The 18,593-nt window shown below is 36.5% G+C and overlaps 1 protein-coding gene across 1 annotated transcript in view; it reads left to right on the plus strand.

Annotated features, from left to right (window-relative positions):
- The window catches only part of EPHX4 (epoxide hydrolase 4), a 42,869-nt gene that overhangs the window by 10,261 nt on the left and 14,015 nt on the right, over positions 1-18,593 (plus strand). The window contains exons 3-6 of the mRNA XM_032867120.1: positions 2,846-3,003; positions 4,732-4,860; positions 9,509-9,612; positions 13,140-13,288. Coding sequence (XP_032723011.1) covers positions 2,846-3,003; positions 4,732-4,860; positions 9,509-9,612; positions 13,140-13,288 — 540 coding nt within the window. The remainder of the gene's footprint in view (positions 1-2,845; positions 3,004-4,731; positions 4,861-9,508; positions 9,613-13,139; positions 13,289-18,593) is intronic.

Raw genomic sequence — 18,593 nt, forward strand, 5'->3', positions numbered from 1 at the left:
TCACCCCAGTCTCCAGCAGCCACCACCCTGGTCAGTCAGCAGTCATCAACATCGAGGCAAGACCCTCCACCAGCAAAAAAAGATTACAACTCTCTAAAAGTTCAGATGGTGGTTAGCACATTTTTAGCAATAAAGTATTTTTTTCTTTTTCTGATTTTGTTATGCTTTTAATTCTAGTGTAGTTAACATACAGTGTTATATTAGTTTTTGGTGTTCAACATAGTGATTCAACAGTTCTATAGGAGCAATACTTTTTTTTTTTTTAACTTTTTAATATGAGTTTATTTATTTATTTATTTATTGCTAACATATAATGTATTATTTGTTTCAGGTGTACAGGTCTGTGATTTATCAGTCAAGCAATACTTTTTAAATTCCGATTTATACATTGTTTTTAGACATAATGCTATATTACACACTTAATAGACTACAATGTAAATATAACTTTTATACTTACTCTATCGTGATATTTACTTTATTGTTGTGGTCTGGAACCAATCTGCATGATCTCTGAGCTATGCCTATAGTAGGGATTCAAGAAAAGATGTTAAGCAGCGAAATGACATGATGGAATTTGTGTTTTTGTGACCTCAGTCTGATTTTGTGGAAGACAACACTGGGGGGAGTGAAATGCATACAGACCAATCGATAGGTTGCCGCATTAATGGAGGCCTGAATTAAGGTAATGATAGTAGGGATGGACAGGAAAAGTGATTAAATAAATATTTAAAAGGTTAAATCTGCAGAACTTTATTGATTAGGCATGAGGTAATCTCTGAAGAGGGACCAGTTAGGCTCCAGTTACAAAGACATAAAAAAATCAATTGAAATTTTTAAGTAAGGCTAATGAGAAAATAATATTGTTGTTGACAGATGAGTATCTCTGAGGAAACACACTGCTTCATTTGTTGCAACCTAAAGACAATATTAGTAAGATTGCTATGACCTCACTAGGAAACATATTTTTTCTTAACGTTTTCAAATATGTCTTCATTGGTAATCCTTTTCAGATTTTCACAAATCATAGGTATCCTGATAATAAATAAAAAATTCTGTATCCACGCATAATTACAAATATGTGTCTGACACTCTTCCTGAGGACTTGTTGATGTAAAGCCCACAGTTTGCTTCATTGATCTTACTGCTTTGTGACACCTCACCTCGCAGTCTCTCTCTCACTATTGGTTTACAAGCGCAGATCCCTGTGTGCACCTGCCTATTGCACTCCAAAAATCTTCTCAGACAATTATCTCCCATTTGGCTCGTGTCAGATAATTCTACACTGTTTCCATGAACAGATGTGCATGAGGACCCATTTTTTAAATGCCTATTTGGAGTTCCACAACAATCGCTTCTCGGTCTTTTGGCTAAGATCAAGTGTGGAGTTCCACAACATAGTGAGTCACTTTGAAAAATCCGCATCTTTTTTTTTGTTGTTGCTTGTTTGAAGAAGAAAATCTCGTGTTCTGGGTGCCTGACTGGCTCAGTCGGTAGAGCACGTGACTCTTGATCTTAGGGTTGTAAATTTGAGCCCCACATTGGGTACAGAGGTTATTTAAAAATAAGATCATTTTAAAAAGAAAAGAAAAGTAAGTCTCATGGATCTTTTTATTTCATTTAATTCCGCAGTTCCATGATCAAGCACAGCCGCGGCGGGGTGCGGGGGCGGGGGGCACCTGGTGCTGCAGAGGCCTCCAGGACTTGGCTGTAGCACGCTGGCCATTCACTTTTTTTTTTTCTTTTTTAAAAAAAGTTATTTATTTGACATAAAAGGGGAAAAAAAACCAAACAAACAAGCCAGGGTTTTGGAGGAAGATGAGGAAGAGGGAGAGGTGGATTCCCACTGAGTGGGTAGCCCAACGCCAGGCTTGATCCCAGGACTCTGAGATATGACTGGAGCCGAAGTCAGAAACCTAACCCACCAGCCACCCAGGTCTCCAATGCTGGCCATTTTAACTGGTCAGTTAATGCCAGTGCCATTTTGGCTGTTAAGTGTGTGGGTCTTTTTGGGGTTTGTTTGTTTTTGTTTCCTAAGATTTATTTATTTATTTATTTGGGAGAGATTGAGCACAAGTGGGAGGGTCACAGGGAGAAGGAGTGAGAGTGTCAAGCAGACTCTGTGCTGATCGCAAGCCTGATGCGGCCCAAGATGTCATGACCCTGAGATCCTGACCTGAGCTGAAACCAAGAGCTGGACACTTAACTGACTGTGCCACCCAGGCGCCCCTTAAATATATATTTTTTAAGATTTTATTTATTTATTTGACAGAGAGAGATCACAAATAGCCGGAGAGGCAGGCAGAGAGAGAGAGAGGGGGAAGCAGGCTCCCTGCAGAGCAGGTAGCCCAACATGGGGATCGATCCCAGGACCCCAGACCATGACCTGAGCTGAAGGCAAAGGCCAACCCACTGAGCCACCCAGGCACCCCTCCCTTAAATATTTTTAATATCACACTTGCTTGTAGTCTTTCAGGATATTCTCCACAGAAGCGTATGTAAGCACAGATTCCCTGATAGCTGTGAGCATTATTTAAGGAAGGCTCGAAAATTGATTTCTTAAGTACATATAGAAGTATATTAGTTTTAGTATCTGATATTTTGTAGTGTCTGTAAATAATGGTCCTCTGTTACACCCCACTGGAGCTGGTAAAAAAAATAACAATAAATTTTTATAAAGAACTTCAGTGATCCCTTCTGAAACATGTCCCTTCCTCTGTCTCACAGATGGCCTTTATAACCTTTTCTCAAAATAGACAGTTTCTTAGAGTTGTCCACATAGAAAAGCTGTAATGTTACTCTCTGGATTTGCTACTGCGGTATTTTTAGTGTTTCTTATTTCCTGCAGGTATTCTTGGCGTCACCAACTAAGGGAATTTAAAAGTGAATATCGAGTTGTAGCGCTTGATCTGAGAGGCTATGGAGAAACAGATGCTCCCATTCATCGAGAAAATTACAAATTGGACTGTCTAATTACAGATATAAAGGATATTTTAGACTCTTTAGGTAGGTCAGCTTTAAAAAACTAGTATAGTCCCTTTTAAGGGACTAACATTCAAAAAATTGTGAATTGGTAACCTCATTTCTTGGGAGGAGGCATTTCCATTTACCTGAGCTGTTGTCTGGATCCTGTCACCATGGTTTTGGGTATACAGCTGAGAATATTTATAGAGGATATTGAAAATAATACATCCGGAATGATAATTCAGTCCACCAGCCAAGAATGACTTTGAAAATTTGTTTTTAAAAGTATTTCTAATGTATGCAATTAATTATTTTCAGAACTAGTTATTGGAAATTTGATTCTTGTACTCAGAAAATTTATTTCTTCAGAATGCACATCTAAATAATCATTTAAAAATGTTATAACATGAAGAAGCACTTGCACAATCTTTCTTCTTCTTTTTTTTTAAAGATTTTTGTTTATTTATTTGAGAGAGAGAGCACAAGCAGGAGGAGGTGCAGAGGGAGAGAAAAGAGCAGACTCCTCACTGAGCAGGGACCACCCCCCCACAATGTGGGGCTCAAGCTCAGGATGCTGATATCATGACCTGAGCCAAAGGCATATGAACTGACTGAGCCACGCGTGTGTCCTGCGCTATCTTTCTTATGTTGATCAGGTAGTGCCACAACGTGCCAAACATGGCCATAGGCATTTATTCACATGCTCGTGGGTGTGAAGGTCAAGTGTAGGCTGGACCACTGGGTCTTTGCCTCAGGTTACAGGTCCTGCTGGGACTGACTTCTCCCTCTGAGTTGGGCTGCAACACAAGTAGCTTTTCCTCTTCTCCTGGAAATGACAGAAATGGCAAGAGGGTGAGCCCAGATGCGGAACCTTATTTCAATTTTCTGCTTGCAGCACATTGGTCAAAGCAAGTCATAAGGCTGAGTCCAAAGTCAAGTCATTCTCCCACCCTATGACCAAAGCAAATCACATGGTTAAGTCTAGCATAAAAGGGATAGCAACATATACTGCTTTTATGGCAGCAGGGAGAGAGGAGAAGTAAATATTTTTTAACAACAATCGAATCCACTACATCTTTTTTGACTAAAACCCAACTGCTACCATGGTATGTTAATGGAACTAATATTGTAAGAAACCCATGAAATCAAATTAAAGGCCTTTTCTACAGTAATCTAAAGAGAACAAAGATCAGGCCAATATAGTAAGAGGAGAAAAAAATGGATGCGGTCTGGGGGTATCAAAGCAGTGTTGTCATTTAGTCTGATTACAATAAAATAGACTCAAAGACATTGATTTCCATCAGCCATATTTCATTCTTCTTCTGTGGTAATTCAGTCAGACTTGGCCTAAATTTGTCTTCATGCAATTTTCTAGGCAAATCAATAATATAGTCTTGCTTATGACCTAATTGTGTGTAATTTTTACCATGGTTTTCCAAACTCAGTTCGTGGAACAAGAGCTGAGCTAGCTATTTCAGATAAAAAAAAATATATATATATATATGTATATATATATATATATATATATCCCCAGGACAGATTCTGAATCTGTAGGTCTAGAATGGAAGCGGGACATCTAAATTTTCTAAGAAGCTACTTAGGTGATTCGGACATACAGGTTTTGGAAACACCAAACTCAGTATCTTCATGAAGAGCATAATTAGAGTCGGATTATGATGGGAAGATTGGTTTCAAAAGTGTATCCATTTTATGTGTTGTAATGATGCATCCACCTTCAATGACATCAACATTTTTTTTTCTCCATTACAGGATATAGCAAATGTGTTCTTATTGGTCATGACTGGGGGGGGATGATTGCTTGGCTAATTGCCATCTGTTATCCTGAAATGGTGATGAAACTTATTGTTATTAACTTCCCTCACCCAAATGTATTTACAGGTGAGTATAAATTTTAATTAAAACACTCTTGCTCATGTGATAATTCACTGTTGTCACAGACACTTTGGATTAAAAACAGTAGTTTTTTTAAGTTAAATGACTAAAATATGATATTAGCATATGACAATGTCAGATACCTTGGCTTTAAATATTTTACAAGAGTGACAAATTGTAGCTTCATATTTGCTTGCATAATTTTATTTTTTTAGAGACTATTTTAATGCTCACTTGGATAGGGATAAACGGAAAAAATACAGTAACATTACTTTGACAGTAATGAATCTTGACAATCTAGAAATAAATTCTCCTCTTGCCTGACTGCTTGGGCTATCAGGAATAACAGCATTCTTTAAAGCTGTAGTTCTCAAATTTTGAGTTTCAGGACTCTTTGTACTCTTAAAAATTATTAAAGACCCATTGAGCTTTTGTTTATATAGGACATATATAAAAATATTTACTGTATTAAAAATTAAAAAGGAGAAAATTTTAAATTATATATTAATTCATTAAAAATAGTAAATTCAGGATCTGTTAACATGATTAACATTTTAATGAAAACTAGCTACATCTTCCCAAACAAAATGTTAGTGAGAAGAATGTCACTGTTTTACATTTTTGCAAACCTGTTTAATTTTTGGCTTAATAGAAGACAGCTGGATTCTCAGATCTGCTTCTGCATTCAGTCTGTTACAATATGTTGTTTGAATTGAAGTGTATGAAGAAATCTGGCCTCACACAGATTTGTAATTGGAAAAGGGAGGAGTATTTTAATAGTCTTTTCAGATAACTGTGGATTTGCTTCTTTAATACTACACCAAACTTGAAAACTGGTGGTTTCTTAAAGGTTAGTAACAATGTAGAATCTGATGTCATATTAATGAACTTTTTGTACTCTGTTACTTTAAATCCATTAGTCTCTCTAGCACTTTGAATGGATTTTTTACCCATGTGTAATTTTGCATCATCATGCATTGGAAGATATTGGTTTGCAGAGATATATAGATCTTCCCTAAGCCGGCACATTTTATTATGTTATATCAAAGAATCACATTCACTAATATTGCCCCAGTTCCATCAAAAAGTTGTTGAGTATTGCAATACTGTCATGCTCTCAGTTGTAAATGCACATCTCCAAAATTCTAATTTTTATTTGAAAGCTTGAATTTTGTTGTTGGCAACAAATACCGTTGATTGTTTCCCCCCAAGTGACAGGCTCACTTTGTTCATTTTCAAGAGACTATCTGTCAAATACTCAAGTCTGACTAATGATAATTTGTTAGCCATCCTTTCAAGTAAAAAAAGGTATTCTGTAAGAAATGCGGCTAATTCATCTAATCAACTCAAAGGATTGTAGGCATGCTATTCCTTGAGACAACCATTGTTCTTGGGTGATCAACAGAACTGCTTTATGTGTACATTCTGATTCATCTCAACGTTCAAAGGCCATGTACACAAGGGTTGAAATGTAATAAAATTAATAATTTTTGCTATTTTATCTAGGACATTCCTAAGTGAAACTGGCACTTAATTTTATGTGTTTATGTATTCATTTGCTGCAAGTATGTGGTGGCAAAGAAGACAATGACTGCTACTGCTAGGACTGTTTAGTAACACTACCTTGCTTTGTGCTCAGGCAGCAATGGCTTTATCTACTATGGTTTTTGTACCATAAGCATGAATGTCAACCAAAGGAGAAAAGCTAAAAATGTCTTAGTATTGTAATGAAATAGTTTTGACTGTCCGGATTGCTTAAAGGGGTCTTAGGGATCCCCAGAGGTCCACATGGGCTATACTCTAAGAACCTCTGCTATAAACGGAACTCTTAAAATCCTCAGAGTGTTTAAAGACCAGTGAGCTGTGGCTAGGCACATTTTTATTTGGTTTTGCCAAAAACTATCATCTTATCCTCTTTAACTACCCTTGTCAAGTTTTCTGAGTTTCAGGTACTGCTATGACTCACAGCAGCCCTCTAGGGAACAAAAAAATTTATGTTGGAAACATGACTACATAAAAGGGAGAAAGGAAACATGACTACATAAATATTGTATATTATAAGTGTAAGAGTTGGATTTTATTTTATTTTTTAAAAAGTATTATTTATTTATTTATTTATTTATTTGAAAGAGAACAAGAGAGGACAAGTGTGGTGGAGGGAGAAGCCGGCTTCCTGCTGAGCAGGGAGCCCAGTACAATGAATGGCTTAATCTCAGGACTCTGGGCTCATGACCTGAGCTGAAGGCAGTGCTTAACCAACTGAGCCACCCAGGCATCCCTAGAGTTGGGTTTTAGATATAGATCCAATTGTCCCATTTCTGTTGGGGTAACAGCATGGATGCTTAGGATTCAAATATCGAACTGAAATTCCCTATATTTTTCTCAGTTGCGGTAAGTAGCAAAAGTGGTGCTACATGCTTATTCCATTGATTGGGATCCTTGAGTAAAGGTTATTTTTGTGATGTTGCTAAAAGGACAAATTGTAATTGGTCATTTCAGCAAGAAGATTCTTGATATATTTCTGGAATTGTTTTATTCAGACTAGGTTCAACCTTAGTCAGCTTAATATAAGGTCTTCAAGTAATATGCCTGTATTTAACACTTAATTATATTGCTATCTCTTAATGCAGGGCTGAATAAATTTTGTTTGATGATGACTTTGCAAAAAGTATAGCATAACTTATCTCCACTTATCTGAGAATTATAGTTCTAAAAATTCCAACTATGTGAACACTAACCATGTTAGTTACAAAATTAGAAATAAAAAAAGATGACCTCTATAGCAAAAATTATATATGCATAGTGCACAAAAAAATAAGTATGCATACTTAATATGTGTGATTACACTACTCACCAGTTCAAAGCTTCAGTGTCTTTCCAAAGCCCTTAAAAGTCCATCTCCTCTGGCCCTCCCAGACCGGGTTTCTGTTTTGCTCTCTGACTCATCTCATACCACCTCTCCCTCCTCATTCACTACACACCAGCCACACTGACGTTCTTTCTTCTTCCTAAATGTGCCAAGCCCAGGACCTACTTTCTGTTCTTGGATATTCTCCCTAGATCTTTGCATAGCCAACTCCCTCTTACCATTCAGGACTTAGTCCACGTATCACAACCCCAGAGAAGCCTATTCTGATCACCTCTACTAAATAATAGTCCTCCACAACACCCAATCATCACTCTCAATCAGATTACCTTGTTTTAATTTTCTTTATGATATTATTGCTATCTAAAATCATCTTTTAAAGTATCAATACTTTTTGTATAAGCTCCTTATTAATGGGAACCTCTTCTGTCTTGTTGACTGCTAAATCCCCTCACACGTAGTAGATATTCAAATATTCACTGAATGAATGAATTTTCTAGCATAAACTTATAGGAAAAACTTTAGTTTCTGTTGAGGCCCAAGGAATAAGGTATTCAAATCCTCCTGTAAAGAAAGTCTTTTTTTTTTTTTAAGATTATTTATTTATTTATTTGACAGAGAGAGAGAGAGAGAGCACAAGTAGGCAGAGGCAGGCAGAGAGAGGAGGAAGCAGGCTTCCCATTGAGCAGAGAACCTGATGCAGGGCTTGATCCCAGGACCCTGAGATCATGACCTGAGCCAAAGGCAGAGGCTTAACCCACTGAGCCACCCAGGTGCCCCAAGAAAGTCTTTTAAGCAACAGAAAATTACCTCCCCATATATCCCTAGGAAAAGTGTGAGGTCACTGATAATAACCTTGGAGAAAAAGCAGTGTCGTTTGGGTTTCCCGTTCCTTTCTGAGTCAAGACTTCATAAAAAAAGTTTTCTTTTTATTTAAAGGGCTATAAACTTTCTAAACACTTGAAATATCCATAATAAAATATAAGAACATAGAAATTGTTCCAAAGATGGTGTAGCCACTCTGGAAAATAGTATGGAGTTTACTCAAAAAGATGAAAAATACATCTACCCTACCTGGGTATTTACCCCGAAATTAAAAATGTAGTGATCAAAAGGGGCACATGCACCCCAATGTTTATAGCAGCAATGTCCACAATAGCCAAACTATGGAAAGAGCCCAGATGTCCATTAACAGATGAATGGATAAAGAAGATGTGGTATATACATATACACAATGGAATACTATGCAGCCATCAAAACCCCTGAAATCTTGCCATTTGCAATGACATGGATGGAACTAGAGGATATTATACTAAGTGAAATAAGTCAATCAGAAAAAGACAACTATCATATGATCTCATTGATAGGAGGAATTTGGGAAAAAAGAGGCTCATAGGGGAAGGGAGGGGGAAAATGAAAAAAGGTGAAAGCAGAGAGGGATACAAACCTTAAGAGACTCTTAACCTCAGGAAACAAACTGAGGGTTCCTGGAGTGGAGGGGGTGGGAGGGATGGGATGGCTGGGTGATAGACATTGGGGAGGATGTGTGCTACGGTGAGTGTTGTGAATTGTGTAAGACTGATGAATCACAGACCTGTACCCTTGAAACAAATAATACATTATATGTTAATTTTTTAAAAAAAGAAATTTTTCCAAAGAGAATACACAACAGCTTACTTGTGGATTCTTTTTTCATCTCAAAGGTGAAATTGCCTTAAAACAAAGTTCTTTCAACAGTAAGTAATTAATACACCTTGAATAAGGTCTAACATAGCATTTTAATTTCAGAATATATTTTACGACACCCTGTCCAGCTGTTCAAATCCAGCCATTATTACTTCTTCCAAATACCATGGTTCCCAGAATTTATGTTCTCAATAAATGATTTTAAGGTAAGTCAAATATGGTGATGGATGTTAACTAGAATTATTGTGGTGATCATTTTGCAATGCATATAAATATACATTGTATATTTATTATGTATATATATTTGTTGTATACCTGAAACTAATATAATGTTATAGGTCAATTATACCATTAGAATAAAACTGAAAAACTGGAGCCCAAGAAGATGACAAAATTAGGAAGTTAAAACAAAATAAAAATATACAGAGGCACTAAAAAAAAGAAAAAAGAAAGAATTGGCCCTTTTTGTGTTGTCTGGTTTGTTTAAAATATGCATTTATTGATTATTGTGATACACTGTCCACTGTTAGGCATTTCCTCCTATGTAAGAAAAAAATAAGTCAAACAAATAATGTATTTATATTAATGAAAAACATTCAAAAATCTATCCTTCAGAAAGAAAAATAGGCAAATGCTAATATTTAATACATGCTTCTAAGACCTAATCTATAGGCTTATTTTTACAGTCTCTGTATATTTGAATGCCCAGATATTGTTCAATTTTTTGTAAGAGCCTGTGCCCCTACAGGCATATCTCTTTTCAGCGAACATTCCATGGGGAGACAAGGGAATATGAATGCCAAGTGAGAGAGTTTGACATAACAGAAGTGGAGGCCTTTGGGTGTAAACAAAACCCTGAAACAAAGTAAGCATGCAGGAATTGTGTACCATATATATGGACAACCAGGAGTCATGTGTTGTTCCTATTTCTTGAAAGTCTATCGACTGCTTCTTGTATATCTAACGTGGTGTTAGGTATTTAAGGCAGCTTTAAAAAAGACAATATTATTTTACTTGGAAATAGTTCTGCATATATCTCTGACAGAAAAGGACTTTTTTTAAAAGCATAACTCTAATACCATTATCAAACCTAACAAAATGAATAATTACTCCCTACTATCACTTAATATTCAAATTTTCATTCCATTGACTCTCCATTCAAATTTCCTTAACACTTTACTTGTTTGAATCAGTAACCAAACAAGGTCTACACATTGTATTTGATTTTTATAGTTTTTTCAATCTACAACAGTTCCTTCTTCCTTTTTTTTAACCCCATTTTTTTATTGAGGAAATTTGGTCATTTGTCCTGAGGAATGACTCACATTTTGGATTTGGCTAACTACTTCATCATGGTGTTATTTAACTTGTTCTGCTAACCGTTGTTTCTCCTACTTCATGGATGCTACTAACCTAGAAACGTGGTCAGATTGATTTTTAATTTGATGAGAATACTTGTAGGTGGTGCTGTGTATTTCCGAATGTATTATATCAGGGAAGCACATAAGGTCTAGTTTTCTTAGCTTTCGTAACACTAACACTGATCAGGGGGCTCACGAGTTGTCAGGCTATCTAAATTGCCTAACATTTCACCAAATAATTTTAGCATACCCTGCTCATCACTGCCTAGGTCCGTTATTTCATTAGGATTTGCAAAATGGTGATTTCCTAATTCTATCATTTTTATCTGCTTATATTAACTGGAATTCTTCCTTTTATTAACTGGAATTGTCCACATCTACTGTTTGGTTATTTTGAAATACAGTTCACACAAGAATGGCAGGATAAATGCTTCATTCTTTACCTTTATAAACAAGTTCCAGAGTAATGACTTGGTGCCCTAGAACTCTCCAATGATAACCACTGAAGTTTTCTTTTTTCCATACTATTATGAGCTTGTGAGTTTTGAAAATATATTTGGCATGTATCAATCAATTATAGTTGTTCTTTCTGATGCTCAGATTGTCTCATATTAGGCCAGTAGAAACTCCTGGTTGGCTGTGTCCTGTGTCCTTTTGACATAAATCTTCAGTCAGTAATAGCTTGCTTTCTTAATGTCCTGGGTTCCTTTTTTATTTGCTGCTGCAGATCTGGAATCAGACATTCATTGAAGGAACTTGGGCTCCTATTGGTAGGAAATTTTACTTGGAAACCATAGTCCTGGTGTCAAGATGATCATTGTTACTGGGTTTTTATTGCTTCTACATATTTCCATTGGATAGACTTTGTACATACGTATTTTTAGAGTGAAAAAAATCACAAATTCTTATTCATATTTCCAAAGCAAAATTGAGACTACAAAGTTTTGCTTAACCTTTATATTTTATAAAAACCATTTATGCGGTTCTAGTCATAATTCTACTACAAGGTGCAGAGAGGTCTCGCTTAGGTCTCTGTTTCCTGTTTCTCTGTCTCTGTCCTGTTTCCTGCCTCTCCATAGGGAAACTGTTTGGTTAGTTTTGTTTCTTTTTTTTTTTTTTATGGTTTCTTTTTTAGAAAATATAGGCATATGTGTATGTATTTTTCTACTCCTTCTTACACAAAAGATAACATACTATAAACACAATTTTCCACACCACCCCCCTCCCTTAAAACTATGTCCTGGGGATCAGCTACTCCATAGTACGTAATCATGTCTATCTTCTCTTGGAGTATTCAGAACACATGCCATCATGTGGCTATACCATAGTTTATTCAACCAATCTCCCACTGATGGAAATTTTGTTTCCAGTCTTTTGCTATTACAAATAATGTTTCAATTAATCACCTCCCACATAAATCATTTCATAGTTTTGCAGGTGTGTTTTGGGGTTGAGGGATCTGCATTTTATTTGTTTTTTTTTTAAGGACTGATTTATTTATTTTGGAGAGAGAGAAGCAGGGGCAGAGATGAGGGAGAAAAATCCTTAGCAGATTCCCCACTGAGCATGGAGCCAGACATGGGACTCATCCCAGGAACCTGAGATCAGGGTCCCTGAGACCCTGAGCTGAAATCAAGTGATTGATACTTTGTGGACTGAGCCACCCAGGTGCCCTGAGAGATTTGCATTTTAAATAAAAATCCCAATGATTCTGATGCAGGTGATTTGATCTACACTTTGAGAAATGCGGGTAGAGAGCAGTGTTTTTAAATTTGTGGGTGGGGGCCCACTCGTGAGTCAAGAAATCAGTTTAGTGGCTTGCAATTTGAATTTTTAAAAATAAAGAAGAACAGAAGTGAGTTGAAAATATCACTACACACTATAATAAGAGTAAGGGATATTTCTTTTAACTTTTGTTTCAGAAATGTAAGTGTAGGAGTATAGACTGGATCATGATATAAAATGTGTTTGTTACTCTGGATTATGGTCAAAAAAAGTTCAAACAGTTGTGGGGGGAGAATAGATTGGTTGTCAGTAAACAGATCAACTACTGTTAGAATATTATGGAAGACTTTAGAGTGGTGATACAACCTGAGCTTAGCCTTGTAGAAAGTGAATAGGCACCAAGAAAGACAGGTTGCTTTTCCTAAGGGTGAAGTGTACATGGGGGATTCAAAGGGAAGAATATCAAAAGTCAGGCCAGGAAAGCAAAAATGTGTCTAATGTGTTTGTAAACAATGAGGTCTTCTACTTGGCTAGAGCAGAAAGGGGGAGTTGTCACTCACACTGACCATTCTCTTTCAAAAGCCAAAGGTTTAGTTTATGGTGAGGTAACTAAAAAGTTTTAATTATTTTCTTTTCACTTAAATTAGGCTTTGAAACATCTGTTCACCAGTCACAGCACTGGCATTGGAAGAAAAGGATGCCGATTAACGACAGAAGATCTTGAAGCTTATATTTATGTCTTCTCCCAGCCTGGAGCATTAAGTGGCCCAATTAACCATTACCGAAATATCTTCAGGTCAGTATAATTTCTTTTTAGCTAAACAAAATATTCATTCCCTGAAGAGCCAATATTTTATTTTTTTCCAAGTTTTATTTAAATTCCAGCTAATTAACATACCGTGCAATATTAGTTTCAGGTGTAGGATTTAGTGATTCAACACTTAACATGCAACACCCAGTGCTCATCTCAAGTGTCCTCCTTAATACCCAATCCCTGTTTAACCCACCCCCTACCCACCTCCCCTCCAGTGATCTTCAGATTGTTCTCTATACTTAAGGGTCTGTTTCTTGGTTTGCCTTTCCTCCCCCCGCCGGCGTTCATTTGTTTTGTTTCTTAAATTCCACATATGAGTGAAATCATATAGTTTTTTTCTTTCTCTGACTGACTTCGCTTAGCATAATACTCTCTAGCTCCACCCCTGTCATTGCAAATGGCAAGATTTCATTATTTTTTATGGTTGAGTAATAGTCCAGTGTGTGTATGTGTGTGTGTGCATATATATGTATATATATATATGTATATGTGTATATGTGTATGTATACTACATCTTCTTTATCCATTCATGAGTCAATGGACATTTGGGCTCTTTCCATAATTTGGAAACTGACAACAGGAGAAAACAGGTATTGGCAAGGAAGCAGAGAAAGGGAACCCTCTTGCATGTTGGTGGGAATGCAAACTGGTGCAGCCACTCTGGAAAACAGTATGGAGATTCCTCAGAAAGTTAAAAATAGAGCTACCTTATGATCCAACAATTAAATAAACTAGGTATTTACCCAAAGGATATAAAAATGTGAATTCAGAGGCATACATGTACCCCTGTGTTTATAGCAACATTCTCAACAATAGCCAATATATTTTTTTATTTTTATTTTTAAAAAATTTTTTTAAAAATTTTATTTATTTATTTGTCACAGAGAGAGAGAGAGAGAGAGAGTGCGAGAGCGAGCACAGGCAGACAGAGTGGCAGGCAGAGACAGAGAGAGAAGCAGGCTCTCTGCTGAGCAAGGAGCCCGATGTGGGACTCCATCCCAGGACGCTGGGATCATGACCTGAGCTGAAGGCAGCGGCTTAACCAACTGAGCCACCCAGGCGTCCCAAGCCAATATTTTATTTTTAAGATTACATTCACTGTTTATCCAGACACTCAAATAAAGTGTTCTGATTTTGTAAGTTGCGTATTTCTTAAGGAAACTTTAAACATGGAAAAGTAAAGAGAATAGTATAATGGATTCCCCCATGTAGTTGTCACTTATTTTATCTGTAACTCTATCCACTTCTTCTTTACCTTTGGATTATAATGAGTAGATGTGTATTTGTAATCTTATTTTTAATGATCATTATTCATTCAAGAAATATTTATTATTATTAAGCACTTTCTACATTCTGGTCTATGCCAGCACTCAAGATAAAGTAAGAAGCAAAACTAGACAACAGTTCTGATCTCACTAGCCAAGGGGGAAAAACAGACATCAAGCATGTAACCACAGCAATGAATATATTGTTATAAATAAACAAAGACATTGAAAGAAAGGGATGAGAACTAAACAAATAATATTTGAATAGAGAAATGAAGAATGAGTTGCATAATGACTAGATAAAGTTGGGGATGGAGGGACTGACATTCCAGAAAAAGGAAATAGCATGTACCAAAGCTACGTGGGAAGACAGAGAATTGTGGTTTTAAGTAATACAATGAGGGCTAATGTGGCTAGCACAGAGAAGACATTGAAATGAAAATGGGTCCAAGAATTAGCAGTGGCTGGTCATGCAGAGCTGCACAGACAATATTAAGTACTTAAGAGCTATGAATGTGACACTAGTAAATGAGTGTTTCAAGCAGTAAAGAGAAACAATCCAATCTCTATTTGGATAAATTCATTCAATGTAAGGAAAGTCCAGTGGTCCAGGTTAAAGAACATAGTAGTAGCCTGAAGTAGTCTGAAGGCAGTGGATATGGGGAGAGTCAGTAGATTTAAGAGATATTTAAGAGGAAAAGTGACAAGGGTTGGTGATGGGTGAGTTGGGGGTGGGCAGCATGAGAAAAAGAGGGATGTCAAGGATGGCTCCTGAATTCCTGGCTTGTACAGCTGTATGGATAGTCATGCCATTCACTGAGATAGAAAACACTAGAAGAGAATTGGTGTTGAGGGGAAGGTCATAAACTTTATTGATCTTAAACTAGTGGAGATCGAGATGGTACCTTAAATATTCAAATAGGTAGATAGATACGAGGGTTTGGAATTCAAAGGTTGAGAATCTGTGCTGAAGAAATGTAAAATCTTGGTGTCACTGGCAGAGACAAATGATGCTTCTGTTCAGAAGATATTGTCTAGGGTGAAAATATAGAATGAAAGACAAGATACAGAGATTTGTCTGTTTGGGTTTGGGCTCTAGATGGGAGAAAAATATTTCCCTTAAGAATTTGCAACCCAGGGACGCCTGAGTGGCTTAGTGGGTTAAGCCTCTGCCTTCAGCTCAGGTCATGATCCCAGGGTCCTGGGATTGAGCCCCGCGTCAGGCTCTCTGCTCAACAGGGAGCCTGTTTCCTGCCTCTCTCTCTGCCTGCCTCTGTGCCTACTTGTGATCCTTCTGTCAAATAAATAAACAAAATCTTTAAAAAAAAAAAAAGAATTTGCAACCCACAACATGCCTTAAAAAGGGTTTAGGACCTTGAATTTATGCTACCTCTGTAACACTAGAATTATCAGGGAAAACATTATATTTCAGTATCATCCTAGGCTGGTAACAATTCCTAGCAAGCCTGGCAGAAACAAAGGCAAAATTTCTCTGGAGGATACATTTCAACTAAGACTTACAATATTCCCACAGATAAAATTCTGTGAAGATGAGTTCATAATCCAAATTATGAAAAATACTAATCTACCATAAATGAGTCAGAAAACAATTGCAGCAGAACCCTTACACATTTCAAATACCGGAACTATCAGATTATAAAGTATGTTTAAATCATTAAATATATGAAAGAATAAAAAATAAGAGAAAGAATAAGAAAATATCAAGACTGCTGGAAAGAGCAGAAAGGAACAAAAGAAATTTTTGAAAAGAAAAACATGGTTATTGAAATCTAAAATTCCATAAAGGAGTTAAATAGCAGATCAGACAAACTAAAGAGAATTATTAATTGGAAGATAGCTCTGAAAAAATCACCTAGGATCTAGCTTAGATAAAGAAGTGAAAATATAAAAGATAGGTTATATTTGACATAGAGGATGAAATTAGAAATTATATAGATAGATGATAGCATTAGATATACATATTCATGCTAAGAATTTTTTTCTAGTAAAATAAAATAGAAATAGAGTGTATCATTTTCTTTTTTAAAGATTTTATTTATTTGACAGAGAGAGATATGGAGAGAGAGGGAACACAAGCAGGGGGAGTGAGAGAGGGAAAGGAAGGCTTCCCGCCAAGCAGGGAGCCTGATGGGGGCCTCGATTCCAGGACCCTGGGATCATGACCTGAGCTGAAGGCAGACACTTAAGGACTGAGCCCCCCAGGCGCTCTAGTGTATTATTTTCAAACCAGTAGAGGGTGACAAGAAAGCTATCAATTCAAAAGAAGGCAGAAAAGAGAAAAAGGAAGCAAAGTAAATAGAAACCACAAAATAAGATGTCAAAAACAATTTAAATATGTCAGTAAGCATAATAAATATGAATGTATTATACTTGCCAGTTAAAAAACTAAATATCAGATTGGATTGAGTCACAATTAAAGCATAAGGACACAAAAGGGTTGAAAGTAGGAAGATGGGAAAAAGTTACAGTGGGTATGTTTTCTTTATTTATTTAACGATTTTATTTTTAGGTAATCTCTAAACCCAACATGGGGCTTGAACTACAATCCCAAGATCAAAAGTTGCGTGCTCCACCGACTAAGCCAGCCAGGTGCCTCTCTAGTGGGTCTTATTTTAAATAAAACAAAATCTCTCAAACTCTTTGAATAGAAAATCCAAAGGGAGTCATGAGATTATATGAATGGGGGGAGAAGAGGCAAACCCAAACCTTCTTTTTTGACTAACAACAACAAAATTTATAAATATAAATGTAAAAATCTTCAGCAAAACAGAGATGTTAATTTAAAGCATATTTGTGGGTACCCTTTTATCAAACAAGGCAATGATTAGAAAGGCAAACTGACACTGCAGACACTACAGGTTATATCTCGTAGGATATAGCAGCATTGTCAAGTCCATGTTTTGTCATTTGTTTGTTTTTTAGAAATAACATTTGTAAAGAGAGTTCTAAGAGAAAATAGAATGACATATTTTCATACAAGTCTAAATTTTTTTTTTTTTTTGACAGAGAGAGATCACAAAGCAGGCAGAGAGGCAGGCAGAGAGAGAGGAGGAAGCAGGCTCCCTGCTGAGCAGAGAGCCCGATGCAGGGCTCGATCCCAGGACCCTGAGATCATGACCCAAGCCGAAGGCAGCGGCTTAACCCACTGAGCCACCCAGGCGCCCCCAAGTCTAAATTTTTAATCGGAGAAAAAAATAATAGTTTTTAAATGTTCTTGATTTATCCCTTTATCAAAGTTACCTTTGAGATACAAAGCAAGTAGCTACAAGGAAAGAGAGAAAATATTCTCATCTTTCTGAGGCTCTTTTACTAACAATTGTTCATTAGGAGGCCCTGCGTTCCCAAGAGTAAGCTCTAGAATCCTACTAATTAGCATGGAGAGAGAAAGAGTGAAAAAGAGCAGGCCTGTGACGGTCAAAACTTAAAATTTTATATAAAGGTGAAAGACAGTTTGAAACTAGATTGCTATAGGTTAAATCTATCTGGGTCAAGGTCACATCAGACCTTCTGAAAGCTCAACTGACCTCTTCTGATGGTTCTTTACATTGGGGTAATTGAGACCAAGTACATAATTAAAAATGGTTATGCAATATATAATGACTACAAACAAAGTATGGTATATTATACTCAGGTAGGGAAATCATTCTCATTTATCACCCTAAGTTTCCTCAGGACCATAACCTCATTTAAGGACTATCAAACATTGGAGCCAAGGAACTAGAATGAGCTAGGAATTGGATTAACCAGTAGGATCTAACCTGCAAAAAGATAAACAAGTGTAAACCTATAAAAAAACACCAAATAATAAAGCAAAAACTGAAACTTACAAGGAAAAATGACAAATCCACAATTACTACTTGAGATTTAAATAACCTCTCTCAAAAGTTGACCAATCAAGCAGGAAAAAAATTAACAAAGATATGGAAGATTTGAACGACATCTTTGATCTGATGAACAATTCTAGAATCCTGCATCCAATAATCAGAAAATACACAGTATTT

This window comes from Lontra canadensis, unplaced genomic scaffold (assembly GCF_010015895.1).
Source record: "Lontra canadensis isolate GAN:19392208 unplaced genomic scaffold, GSC_riverotter_1.0 scaffold33, whole genome shotgun sequence".
NCBI lineage: Eukaryota > Metazoa > Chordata > Mammalia > Carnivora > Mustelidae > Lontra > Lontra canadensis.